Below are 13,574 nucleotides of genomic sequence, written 5' to 3'. Positions count from 1 at the left end.
CCAGGATGAGCGGGACAAGGTCCTCAGCTTTATGAGGAAAGGACCACCACAGTGCTCCTCCAAAGCCTGTCACATGTCTTCGTCATCAAGTGAATGGACCCCGACCTGCCTTCTCAACCACGAAATGCTTAGCTATAATGACTCACATTTCTAAGCATGCCACAGTATGCCTAGACTAAGGATTCAGAAACCGTTACTGGTGCTGATTTAGGCTCCAAGAATTAGCTATGTCAGAAATCCTAATTCACTTGGTAACTTTTGGAGCCCCAATTCTCTTATCTGTAAAAATGAGGATGACCTATACCTATCCACAAAAATAAAAGAGAATAAAGTTACCTGGCACATTCTCCAGCACTTAAATATTCAAAACGAAACAAAACGCAAACACCAAGGGGAAAAAAACAAAACCGTAACATCCTTTGAGTTTCATACATGTTTAAAAAAATACTGTCAAACTGATGTCTGTGGTGTAAGAAACAAATTACTGCAAAAATGTTTGCTATCTTAGAGTCTCACAAGATAAATCATATAGGACATGTGTCTGACAATCTGACATTTTTGTAGACACTGAAAAAAAAGCAACACTTTATCATAATTCAATTCAACAAGTAATTCAATGCACCATCAAAGCACTGGGTTAGCAGTGGGTGAAGATTCAAGAGATTGATCCCTCGATTCAATTCTCATATTTAAACATAACTATGGAGGTGGTTTCAGAAACTTTGGTAGCTCAGACGGTAAAGAATCTGCCTGCAATGTGGGAGACCCGGGTTCAATCCCTGGCTCAGGAAGATCCCCTGGAGAAGGGAATGGCAACCTACTCTAGTGTCTTGTCTGGAAAATCCCCTGGACAGGAAAGCCTGGCAAACTTTAGTCCATGGGGTCGCAAAAGAGTCGGACACAAGTGAGCGACTAACACTTTCATTTTTCAGAAACTTTGGCAAATGCTTATCGTGTACGTACCTATTAGGATGCTCACATTAAAACAATTTAAAATTTTTCCAACAGGAACAAAAATATGGGGCAAAATTCAATCCTTAAGATCACAAAAATTAACTACTGCTAACTTGTCCACAACATATATTACCTTATTATTAGGACAAAAAGTAAAAAAAAAAAAAAAAAAAAAAAAAATCAGAGGGTACAATTTGTAAAACTATAAACCAGGCCAAGAGTTTATTATCATTATCCCCAGATTTCTAACCTGAAACCTCTTCTAGGAGCTCCTGTAAGATGCCACAGGTCTCTCCAAGCATGAACTAGGCCCTCAGGGTGCTGGCTCTCTCGGAGCGCTGAGCAGGCAGTCCTGGACTACCATTCCCAGGGCCTTAGCCCCGCCAGCACAGCAGTGGCCGGACAGCTCTCACAGTGGCGGCTATACTCACCCCCTCAAAAGCAGAAACTGGGACGGGGACAGGAAAGCAGAACAAAAAGCATTCCTGCTGGTACAAACTACTTATAAAGCCATGGAAATCAGAAATACAAGCTTCACATTGGTGGCAACTAGAATACATGTTTGGGGCATACAAGACAGATGGATTTTTATTTATCCATTCACTTGTCTATTTGGGAGAAATGATGGGAAGACAAAAGAGGTCAGATTAGGATCAGTAGGACCGCTAGTTCAACGGCTATGTTTCTCAGAAGAAGGGGACCTTAACGGGGCTGAGATGTCTGAGGAGGGACTGACTGCCTTGGGCCCAGCAGCACGCGCTCTGGCCTCTGCACTAATGTGACCCACCAGTTTCCCCCACCATGTGCTCACGAGACACCGATCACTTGACACGACTGACACAGTTGAGTGCCAGCTCTCTGACACTCTTCAATACATTAGTTAAGACACGGTAACCTATTCCTGGCACAGGAAGGATTCATTTAAAGTTTCCATTTACATATCATACAGTTAATAGTTAGCACTTTTATAGTATAAACTGAATTTGTATTCTGAGCATATCTGAAGTATATTTTAAGTAATACAAAGTGAAAAGTGTTAGTTGTTCAATCATGTCTGACTCTTTGCGACCAGGGGATCTTCCTGACCCAGGGATTGAACCCTGGTCTCCTGCATTGGAGGCAGATCCTTTACCGACTAAGACACCAGGGAAGCCCCTTCAATGATTTAAAATAACTGATCTGGACAATGTAAACACAAGCAACTTTCAAGACTTAAGACTAAAATCAGTCTAATAACAACTAGTATTATTAAGGGTTGTACTTTAAAATACAATCTTCATATTTCATCTGACTGCTCATTATTTTCCATCTCCCACAGAGGGCAAACCATATAAATACTCATTTTCAATAGTTTTTATAGCAAAGATCAGACCTATTTGGTTTAAGTGAGCCATAATGACCTCTAATAAAAGGCTTCATGTCTTATTAAGTATTACAAAAGGACTGCAATGGTCTCATCATCATAATTCTGCCTACAAGGTTTTTCGTGACTATTATACTTAATAATTATCTAAAGATAAATTTTTGGAGGATTCAGGACTCAATTCAACTTGAGCTTTTTTTTAAATTCAATGAATAATATAGTAACTGTACTGAGACTGGAACGTGAAAATGCTATATAAATTTGCTTTGACCAAAAGATCATGAATGAATCACAACTGTTAGTGTTTGGCATTTTTACTTTCACAAAGGTTCAGAAACTGATGGCCACAGACACATCTTACTTTATAAACTAGTCTTTGTAATGGGAATGGCACAAATTAAAGCTAGAATGTCTCCGGAAACTCTTGGCTCAGTTCACTGATAACCATTCTTCCCATGAAGAACTCTCCAGAAGCAGTTGCTTCCTGGGGTAGCTTGAGTGCTCAGTTTGTAAGGACTGCCCTCAGCAGGCTGGCGCTTGATATCTACTTTGTATTTAAGCCTTGGTCTTTACAAATCTGGCAAATGAAAACCTATTAGCAATTTTTAATAATTTTTCAGACAAACTGACCGATCTTGAGTTACTCTTTTATAGACCTGACTTCATTTGGTACCCACCTTCTTTGACAAATACTTCTGTTTGGGGAAAATGTTGGTTACTCGAGGTTTGTGGTCTAGTGTCTCCCTGTTATCAGGGGCTTTCACTTTATATATTCTTACAAGCCAGTGCTCTGACGTGAAGGCTTCCTCCAAATGCTTGAATTTAATGTCCTTGTTTCCAATCTCAGCATTACGTGTCCGATCAAAACCTGGAGGTGTACGGAAATCCAGCTGCAAAAGTGACATGAGTACTGGATGTTAAACATACTGGAAACATTCAGTATTAGAAGGGAGTGTTATCACCAGAGTACAACTCTCTCCTTTTAAACTAGGGAAACAGAATCAGAGGGATATACTGTTAACAGTCCTCATATGCTGCTCACCAGACAGGAAGAAATCAGCAAGAGAGAAACTCAATGTAAGAATTAGAATGGACAAGCAGCCTGCAGGCACAAAAAACCCAAAATAGTAAAATGAAATCCATGAAACCCTTCTTACAGGTTTTCAGAGCAAACACACAGAAGGGCCTCCCTGCCTGGACCTTGCACTACCAGATTACTTTGTCAGCCTCAAAGTTCTTCATCTGGCAATTCTGCATGACTGGCTCTTTTCAATTCTCTGGTCTCAGCCCAAATACCACCACTTCAGGGAAATCTTTTCTTTAGATTGATGACTGAGAAGTCTCCTCCACTGATTCTTTTATTCTTTTACTCTATAGTGTTTGTTGCTAAAATTTTTATTTTCAAAATTATCTGTATCCTCCACTAGGCGGTAAGGTGCACGATGACTTTACCTTATTCAGTGTGGCTCTATCTCACCAGCGCTACTTGTGAAATCAGAGCACAAGCAAGCCTGATGCTAACCATCCTGAAAGTGGCAACTAAAAAGGACATTAAACCAAACCAAGGGAAGATTAACCAGGGATGAGAAGAGTAAAAAATGGAGGAAAGGGAGAGGATTTTAACAAATTCTCAGAGTAGGTTTATGCTGTCACACAGAAACTAAGTGAATCCAATTTAAAAATAAGACCAGAAAACAAATCTTGTCCCATGAGGGAATAACCTGTTATTACGCATCTTATAACAGGAAAGGTGTACTTCACATCTTGAACACATTCTTGAGGAGGGAAAGCATCAAAATGAACGCATGCTGGATGCACGGCTTAGAGCTCTTGGTTAGACAGGAACAACAAAGGTCCTTTAATACTATTACTAGTCAACAGAGAAACTAATCTTCCACCCATTTTCTGGGGCAGCTAATTATTGTGCCCTTAGTGCTTCTCTCTTAGCATAGCATGAGTTTAGAGACCAGGCAGTTTGCCTTCAAAAGAAATCAAAACACAAACAAAAACTTAAACCTAGTAGTAAAATTATTATTTTTTAAAGCTACTTGCAGAGTAATTCCAAATGAGTAATGCAGAAACATCTTGATCCATGGTATTTGTACAAAATTAAACAAGCAATTTTCCTTCTGCCTTCTAGTATCAACCAGAAAGCAGCATGCAACCACAAAGTTTTCAATATAACCTTAGCACGAAGGTGTAACTTGGTATGACAGTCATGCAATATAAGGTTAGGAAGAACAGCAGAGGCCACCGGGAGCCCCATTATATACAGATAAGGAAAAAACCAAGCCCAGGGAGAATGTGACTCATCCAAGGATTACACGACATGATAGAGCCCGATCTGGACCCCAGGTGTGTGGCAGTTGCCGTTTGTTCCTTCTGCCACAGTGCTTCCCTGCCCATTCATTCCTTTCATTGACTAAATCTTTCATGGCACATCATTCTAATTTTCTGGGAAACGCTGACCTAGAGAGTCCCAGCTATCTGAGGTAATGGAGAACAGGGATAGTGAAGTGACTAAATAATCCAACCCTTTAATTTCTGGCTTTCCCTCACCAGGCAGTAGATCACACTGCTTCCCAACTGGAAGACCTCTCCCTGGGAGAGCAATGTTTTCCAAAAACATGAAGTCAAAAAAAAACCAGGATGGCAGGCAAGGGTTGGATTTAAGCCTCTATTAATTAACCTTTTGGAAAGAAACCTCTGCTCTAAAAAATATTTCCTCATTTTTCCCACAGAAGTTTCAGAAAGTAAATTTAATAGAGTAGAAAAAATTTTAGATGAGCACATTTTTCTTTAGAGCACAACCAAAATATTATCCTGCTTTTTAGAGTCAAACAAGACTATTGTTAAAATATTCCTGTGAATAAACATTACAGAAAAAATCTAGAATGAAGCTTATAAAATAAAGATTACAGAAAAAAACAAGGATTATAACTAACCTGCATTTCTCCAAATCTGTAGTATGACATTTTATACATAAGGCAATTCAACAAAGTAGGGGATCCTGCTTTGTCTACGCGGAATTCTCCTTGTGAGGTGAAATAGTCACTTTCCTATAGGAAAGAATCCAAAAGTTTCTGTGTCAGTTTAATATGACATATTCACAATTAGAGGTTTCCCTTTTCATTTCCCCATAAGAGCTAGCTTTTGAGGTTATCATCATAAAGCCATATTTAGTTAAATCTCAAAAAAAACCAGTATCAGAAAACAAACTTATAAATTTAATGTGATCTCTTAAAAACCCACAATACTATCATGGGTGTTTAACACTCAGTCCAGAAATTATTTATTAAAAGAAAAAAAGTATCCAAGAAAACATAAAGAGAACAATAGTTTGCTGGATGATGGAGAGTAATTAATTTTACCAGATTTTAAACCATGTTATAATAAAACCTCAATAATTATTTTAAAAAATGGTACTACCACCATGAATTAATACTAGGTATGCTGACTCTCTCCAACTGTGTCCCCTTCCCCAGCCATTCATTATTCCTTTCCAGAGTTTTCCTAAATTTGTTTTATTTTTCCACATGACCGTCAAAACAATTTTTTTAGTTGGGAGAGGAACATTTAGAAAACTCTTACAGCAATTTTTATTGTGAGCTCATCAAATTTATAAATTAACCTCTGAGAGGGCCAATCTGATACTACTGACAGAAATTTCTTTTCTAGGAATTTACCCTACAGAGATACTAAAATGTGGGCAAAATGATGAGAGTTACTTATTGCACCACTGTTTCAGATTTAAAAACTAGAAAAACCTTAATATCCATTAACGGGGACAGGTTAAATAAATCATAGTGCACACATGCAATGGAACACACTCAGTTCAGTTCAGTTGCTCAGTCGTGTCCAACTCTTTGCGACCCCATGAATCACAGCACGCCAGGCCTTACTATACAGATGTAAAAAAACAGAAATGAAGAAGGATTCCCGTATTTTAATATGTGAAGATCTCCATAGAATATTGTGAAGTTAAAAAAAAAAGGCAAGAACAATGTGTATATTTTTCTACTAGTTATCTGCTTCAATTAGAATAAGAAAATAACAAGAGATTACCATGGACTTTTTTTTTGGGGGGGGGTAAACTTTTACTGTATGTCCCTGTATGTTTCATTTTTTGAACCATGTGAATGTGTAAATTACCTCCTCACAAAGCACAGAAAATTAGGATTTTTCTCTACACAAATGTTCAAAACATACCTCAATCTATCATGTCACAATTTTAACATTGCTAAAAGCAAATCCACAAGTGAAAACACTCACAAACTTGGAAGATTAAGACCAATGTAAATACAAGGAAATACTATTTATTAATGGTAGTTAAGGGATAATGTCAGGTAGTAAAGCATTTATGTTTAAATAGGAAATCTGGGGTTTTACTCAACTTTACCCCTGTCACACAAAACACATTCCCATGTTTTCCCAAAAGGTCCTTTTATTCTGGATCAGCAGTGAATCCTACTCTCCTCTTTTATGCCTTCATCATGTAACCTCACTGCTGGGTGCCCATCCTCTCTGAGCTCATAGCTGAGTGGGAGGATACAACAGAGTTTACCTACAAAACAGGCTGGACATGACCTGATGAGTAGAGACATGGATGTACCGCAGAAGGACCTCTGCCAAGGGGACAGAACTGTTGTAGGGAAGGTACCCCAAGAAGAGAAGATTATAACATGAATGTCAGATGAGCCAAGGAAAGAAAACACAAAGCAAGTTTCATGGGCTAGGGGAGAGTGACAGAGTGGGAAACGCTGCTAGAAGGACAAGGAGCCAGCAAAGGGAAGTATTAAGGGGTTGCATTCTGAGCTGAGCGGTTTTGATTTTGTACCAATGTTTTCCTATTTCAATCATCATTCTGATTATTCTAAACCAGTCATGAGGCTGAGGGTTCATCTATCTACATTACCAGAAAATCTCATAACAGCACTACAAGTGAATTATTCCTGGCATCTCTATTAGTTATCAACTGAAATGGCCCTAATCACCACCATTAATACTAGAACCTAGAACAAGACCTACTGCTCGAACCATATAATGCTGACTGGCTGAAAAACAACTTGCCCACAGCACCAAGCTGACAGCAGCAGGGTTTGGTTGCAACTCCTATCTGTCATTTTTTTCCAAGGCTCCTTTCCTTAAACTAATGGAGGCTTAAACAAAAAAAAGCTGTAAAGTAACATGATCAATGTCATGTTAGATTGGGAGAGGAAACAGACTAAGGCAAAGGCAGCAATTTGAAGGCTACTGTCCTATTTCAGGTTTATGAGCACTGGGGTCAATACCAGAGTGGAAGCAACAAAAATGAAAGGAAAGGGTAGGCTGTAGGAGTAAAAGCAAGAATCTTGAAAAGAAATTGTTTCCTAGAGGAGAATGGGAGTACCGGATTTCAAAAGTTTTAAACCTGGGAAAATGCTTATGCTGTCTTTAGTAAACAGTAGAGTGAGGGACTGCTCTGGAGACAGGATGATAACAAATACAATGCAGTCAGAAAGGGAAGAGGGTTACCTGCACTCTGGGAACGGTCCTTCACACACCAAGAACGACCTAAATTCTTACCCGAATATCTTTTGGATGTTCCCCTTCAGCTATCCTAACCATCCAGAGAAACTTGTTGATGTCGTCACCAGAATAGCCAATAACCCCTCCAAAAATAATCAAAACATAATCTACGTCCAGACTCCTCATGATTTTATAGGCTGCTGTTTCATTTGAAGACATAGCTTTTCCCACCTAAAGAATAAAAAAAAAAGTGAGAATATGTGCTCTTAGTCCCCAAATAACACTACAAACAAACATGAATGCACATTTTTACCTTAAAATAGAATGCATCTCAAAAGTTTGATTTACATGGAATTTCTTTTATAGAAACAATCTATGAATTCAACAAATTCATGAGATTTATAAGCACCTCCCTTACTATAACCAACTACAGCATAAATGTCAAAATCAGGATATGTGCTCTTATATTTTCCTAATAATTTGGTCGCATTAAATTAACATTTTAATATGAAAGCAAACAGCTTAAAAGAAGTAGAATTTCTCAAAATCCCAGGCTGGGGATGACCATCCATCTAGCTAGAACAATTATATCCTTTTCTTCAGTCTACCAAACATCTAATGATTAGCCACAACACTAATACAAACAAAAGTCATTTGGCTAACACTTAGCTATCTATTTAAAATCTTTAGAGAACACAGAGGTGATTACTTTAATTAACGTAGATTAGTTATTTAATAGCTAGAGAACATAATGTGCATGTTCATAAAACACAGTGCACTTGCCTTACACATCTGCAAATAATTTTAACTTATGAAAAGGAAAATATAAGACAAATACAGTTAAGTTTCAGATTTTGCCTCATTCTGCAGCATACAGTCTCTGATTCTGAATAATATGTAAACAAATTCTAGTCTTAAATAACCAAATAAGGAAGCATACCTTGAATCACTTTACTGAACAAATATACAGAGAACTATGTTGAAAATTCAGCAAACAAAAAGTACTTTCCCCCACAGTTTTCCTACTTAATCACAAGTGAAGTCTGATGTCTAAGTAGTGAATAAAGGGTTGTAACTTTTGGTCTTTTGTTGGTCAAGCTCTTACCAGTGCTATGTGGCTGTTATTCCAGGTGTTGTTATCCACCAGAGTGGTTCTGTTAGCCATCCCAGCAATCTGATAGCCATAATCCCACCAGGACATCACTCGGGCATGCTCATCTGTATTCTGCCTTAGCCAAAAGTAAGCTTCTCTGAAATCATCTAAAATATTCCTGGTTCTGAAAAGAATCACAATATTCATTTAAATAAGACCTTATAAATGTGAAGATGGTTTCTTAAAATCTTGGGGTGCCAGGCCACTAAATAATTTCATATTTTAAGGATGGTAGTTAAAAAGCCTCCAGGGTAGGGAAAAAGGAAAAAAAAAAAAAAAAAAAAAGAAGAAGAGCTAGACTAGTGCTTCTTCTACTTTCATAGGCATACAAACCACCAGGCTATCATGTTAAAAAGCAAATTCTGATTTAGTAGTTCTGAAATGGAGCCTGATATTGCACAAGTCGGAAGAACACCCACGTGAAGCAGAAGCTGGGGTGGGAATGTAGGGGCAGTACAGAAACCACCTGTTGTTAAATTTCAGCTACATCAGAATCCCTGGGGCACTCCTTAAAACAGATTTCTGAGTCTCACCCCCAGGTTTCTAACTCTACATGCTTAGGTGGGGTCAAGAATGTACATGTCTAATGGGTTTCCTGGTAATGATGATGCTGTGTCCAAGCACGACACTTTGAGAAAGACTAATGTGTATGTTATACATGCAAAGATATTCAGATAGACCTCTCAATTCTATCTTTTGAGACAAGAGAAAAGAGCAGGTGTGGAATCCTTTCGTAGTCAAGCCAACTTCTTACCCATCATGATTGTAGGAAGCTAGGACCACGCTTGGGCTGGAGTAAGCATTGCTTGTGACCCAGGTGCAGTGGACTGCAAACATCATCAACAGCATCAGCATCAACATGGTGACAATGCTTTTTATATTAGGGCCTAATCCCTCTTCCGTTTTTTCCTGCTCAGTTACATGCTTCCTCACTTTGCCTGCCTGAAAATACAGAAAACTGATGAGACAAATTCATCATCTGACTTGCTTTCATTCAGACATTACATGGAGAAGTTGGGAGAATGTCATCTATCAATTTAATTCTTTCAAGAGGAGAATCCACTAGGAATTCTTGTGTGGGTCATACAATGTTTTCTAAAAAATTATCAAGGTAGATTGTCAACGAGAAGACTTCCTGGAACTAAACCCAATCCAGGAACTGGTTGCAGAGCAAAATATCTCCAGTAAGAAGTTGCTTCGGAACTCAATTGACCTTATGTTTACATAAATACAAAGGGGAGAACCAAATGGTCTCATCCTGGCAACCTTTCCTTATAAAAAAATTGAATTCCTCATCCTGAAAAAAGCAAAGTTCAGCTATAATCCAGGACTTTGTAGGACTTTAGTACAGGAAAAAAAAAAAGTTATCAGAATGAGTTTTCCAATTTCCAAACCCTAAATCAATAGGCTTGTTAAAATCAAGATTGTATTTTTGAAAACAAAACAATAAACCTCATCAAAAACCAGGATAGAACAGGACAGAGTCATAGGGTCTAAACTGCAGGTTAATTATTAAGAAACCACAAAACAAAAATAACCACAACAGCAGGCATGTGCTTTAATAGCACTAATCTGTATGAATGATATTGGACCTATCATAATAAGGAAAGAAAAATTTTAAACTGCTACTTAAACACCTAGTTAATATAGTAAAGTTTGTTGTTCAGGTCTTTCCACACTTCCACCAAATCTAATTCTGCTCTGTTTCCTGAGATCTTAAAAGTGAATTACATTATATGGGCCCAGCACCTAGTACTAATGAACTGGAGATTTTTTTTTTTTTAAGGCATTTAATACCCTTCATATGGGGTTTCCTAGGTGGTGCAGTGGGTAAAGAATCCACCTGCCAATGCAGGAGACGTGGGAAGATCCCCTGGAGGAGGAAATGGCGACCTACTCCAGTATTCTTGCCTGAAAAATCCCATGGACAGAGGACCTTGGCGGGCTACAGTCAATGGGGTCACAAAGTGTCAGACAAAACTGAGCATACACAATATCCTTCATTTACTATTCAGTCTACCAGATATTTAAAAAGTTTACACTGAATATGGACTTCAAGGATAAACCCTTGTGCACATGGTTTCAGAAAGAATTAGAGTGTTAAATTTTATGTAATTTAGTAAGAACATCAGCTTTTTGCTCTCAAAATAGGGTTTTAGTTTAAAAACCTGACCCAAAAGGTGATTATATACTCTGGTGACATTCTATTTTCTTATTTGGAGTAAAAAGACAAAGTAGAAATGTCAGTCCATCTAGATTCTTGTTTAACCACACTTAACATGTATGGTTCTTACTATGGTGGAAAAACAAAACACGTAAAACTTTTAAAAGCCTTACTTTAGATTTCCCACCTTATCATACAAATTTCCTGGGTTTCTCTTGTCATCCTCATCACTGCTGTCCTCCACAGGCGGGTTTTCCCTTTTCATGTCATCCCCCAAATAGTGCTCAAAAACATTTGAGAAGGCAATTGCAGACAGCATGCAGACGACTGGAGTCAAGGTCAACATCAGCCGCACCATCACGCCCGCAAAGTAGACGGCACTGATGGCGTACAGTGCAACTGCAAAGACAAGTTCTCTTGTAATACTTCAGGAAAGAAAGGGTCCCAGGAAGACCCACTGATTATTCAAAACTACTTCAAAGGACAATCGAAACACTGACAAACATCTCATAAAAGGGCTGTTTTTAAACTGATAATCTGAACCAATTTCAAAGTCATATTTAGAGATTATAACTAGTATTGACCAAATAAACACTGCATATCAATAGCTGAGAGAAATGTATCAAGATTCAAATTAATTATAGCTATTATGGGGAATGAGACAATTTGTTATTTGTCAACAGCGTCACATATTAGAAAAATCCATAACAGAAAAATGTGTTTGGTGAATTATATTATTAGGCACAGTAAGTTTATAGAATCAAACAGAGTCTATGAAAAGCTCATGCCAATATTTGGCATAAAGCCTGCTTTAAAGTAAGAACAGGATGAGAAGAAAATAATTTATTAACCAAAGGAGGAACTTATGAAGCTATTGCCAAGAAACTTTAAAAATCTGGAAGTACTTTCCAACAGTCAAACCGTTCCAGATAATGTGCTCACCACGGGGAAAGGCTCTATTCATTTCTAGCTAGAGGCTGTAACTTTACAAAGTTACTGAGTCATCTGAGTGCCCATCTCACTTGAAACGAATTCATATTTTTTCCTGACTAAAAAATAAATTTACTATACAATATTGTTTATCTCAGTGAATTTTTATATGCACACACCTATGTAATTGCCACCCATACACAAAACATCTGTATCCCTCCTCAGGAGAAGCCCTCATGCCTCTTCCTAGTCAATAACCACTACACTCTCCCATGAAACAGGTAATCACTATTTGAACTTTTAAAGCAATAATTTAACTTTCCTTATTGTTAGTTCAGTTCAGTTGCTCAGTCATGTCCAAATCTTTGTGACCTCATGGACTACAGCAAGCCAGGCTTCCCTATCCACCACCAACTCCCGCAGCTTGCTGAAACTCCTATCCATCAAGTCAGTGACGCCATCCAACCATCTCGTCCTCTGTCATCACCTTCTCTTCCCACCTTCAATCTTTCCCAGCATCAGGTCTTTTCCAATGAGTCAGTCCTTCACATCATGTGGCCAAAGTGCTGGAGCTTAAGCTTCAGCATCAGTCCTTCCAATGAATATTCAAGATTTATTTCCTTTAAGGATTGACTGGTTTGATCTCCTTGCAGTCCAAAGGATTTTCAGGAGTCTTCTCTAACACCACAGCTTGAAAACATCAATTCTTCAACGCTCAGCTTTCTTTATGGCCCAACTCTCACATCCATACATGACTACTGGAAGAACCATAGCTTTGACTAGATGGGCCTTTGCCAGCAAAGGAATGTCTCTGCTTTTTAATATGCTGTCTAGGTTTGTCACAGCTTTCCTTCCAAGGAGCAAGTGCCTTTTACAAAAGTAACATGGCTGAAGTCACCATCTGCAGAGATTTTGAAGCCAACTGTTTCCCCATCTATTTGACATGAAGTGATGGGACTGGATGCCATGATCTTTGTTTTTTGAATGTTGAGTTTTAAACCAGATTTTTCGCTCTTCTCTTTCACCAAGAGGCTCTTTAGTTCTTTGCTTTCAGCCAAAAGGGTACTATCATCTGCCTCTCTGAGGTTAATGATATTTCTCCCAGCAATCTTGATTCCAGCTTGCGCTTCATCCAGTCTGGCATTTCTCATGATGTACTTTGCATATAAGTTAAATAAGCAAGGTGACAATGTACACCCTGGACGTACTCCTTTCTCAATTTGGAACCAGTCCATTGTTCCACATCTGGTTCTAACTGTTGCTTCTTGACCTGCATACAGATTTCTCAGGAGGCAGGTCAGGTGGTCTGGTATTCCCATCTCTTTAAGAATTTTCCAGTTTGTTATAATCCACACAGTCAAAGGCTTGAGCAAAGTCAACGAAGCAGATATTTTTCTGGGATTCTCTTGCTTTTTCTATGATCCAACAGATGTTGGCAATTTGATCTGGTTGTACCTTTTCTAAATTCAGCTTGAACATCTGGAAGTTCTCAGTTCATGTAC

At 38.4% G+C, this 13,574-nt stretch overlaps 1 protein-coding gene across 1 annotated transcript in view; it reads right to left on the bottom strand.

Annotated features, from left to right (window-relative positions):
• Window positions 1–13,574, bottom strand: part of STT3B (STT3B, catalytic subunit of the oligosaccharyltransferase complex) — a 100,694-nt gene that overhangs the window by 1,835 nt on the left and 85,285 nt on the right. Inside the window, exons 10-15 of the mRNA XM_018038213.1 lie at window positions 11,330–11,541; window positions 9,733–9,920; window positions 8,931–9,102; window positions 7,883–8,056; window positions 5,263–5,376; window positions 2,995–3,207 (exon numbers count right to left, since the gene is read on the bottom strand). Coding sequence (XP_017893702.1) covers window positions 2,995–3,207; window positions 5,263–5,376; window positions 7,883–8,056; window positions 8,931–9,102; window positions 9,733–9,920; window positions 11,330–11,541 — 1,073 coding nt within the window. The remainder of the gene's footprint in view (window positions 1–2,994; window positions 3,208–5,262; window positions 5,377–7,882; window positions 8,057–8,930; window positions 9,103–9,732; window positions 9,921–11,329; window positions 11,542–13,574) is intronic.

Source organism: Capra hircus, chromosome 22 (assembly GCF_001704415.2).
Source record: "Capra hircus breed San Clemente chromosome 22, ASM170441v1, whole genome shotgun sequence".
NCBI lineage: Eukaryota > Metazoa > Chordata > Mammalia > Artiodactyla > Bovidae > Capra > Capra hircus.
This window is presented reverse-complemented; position numbering and strand designations above follow the sequence as displayed.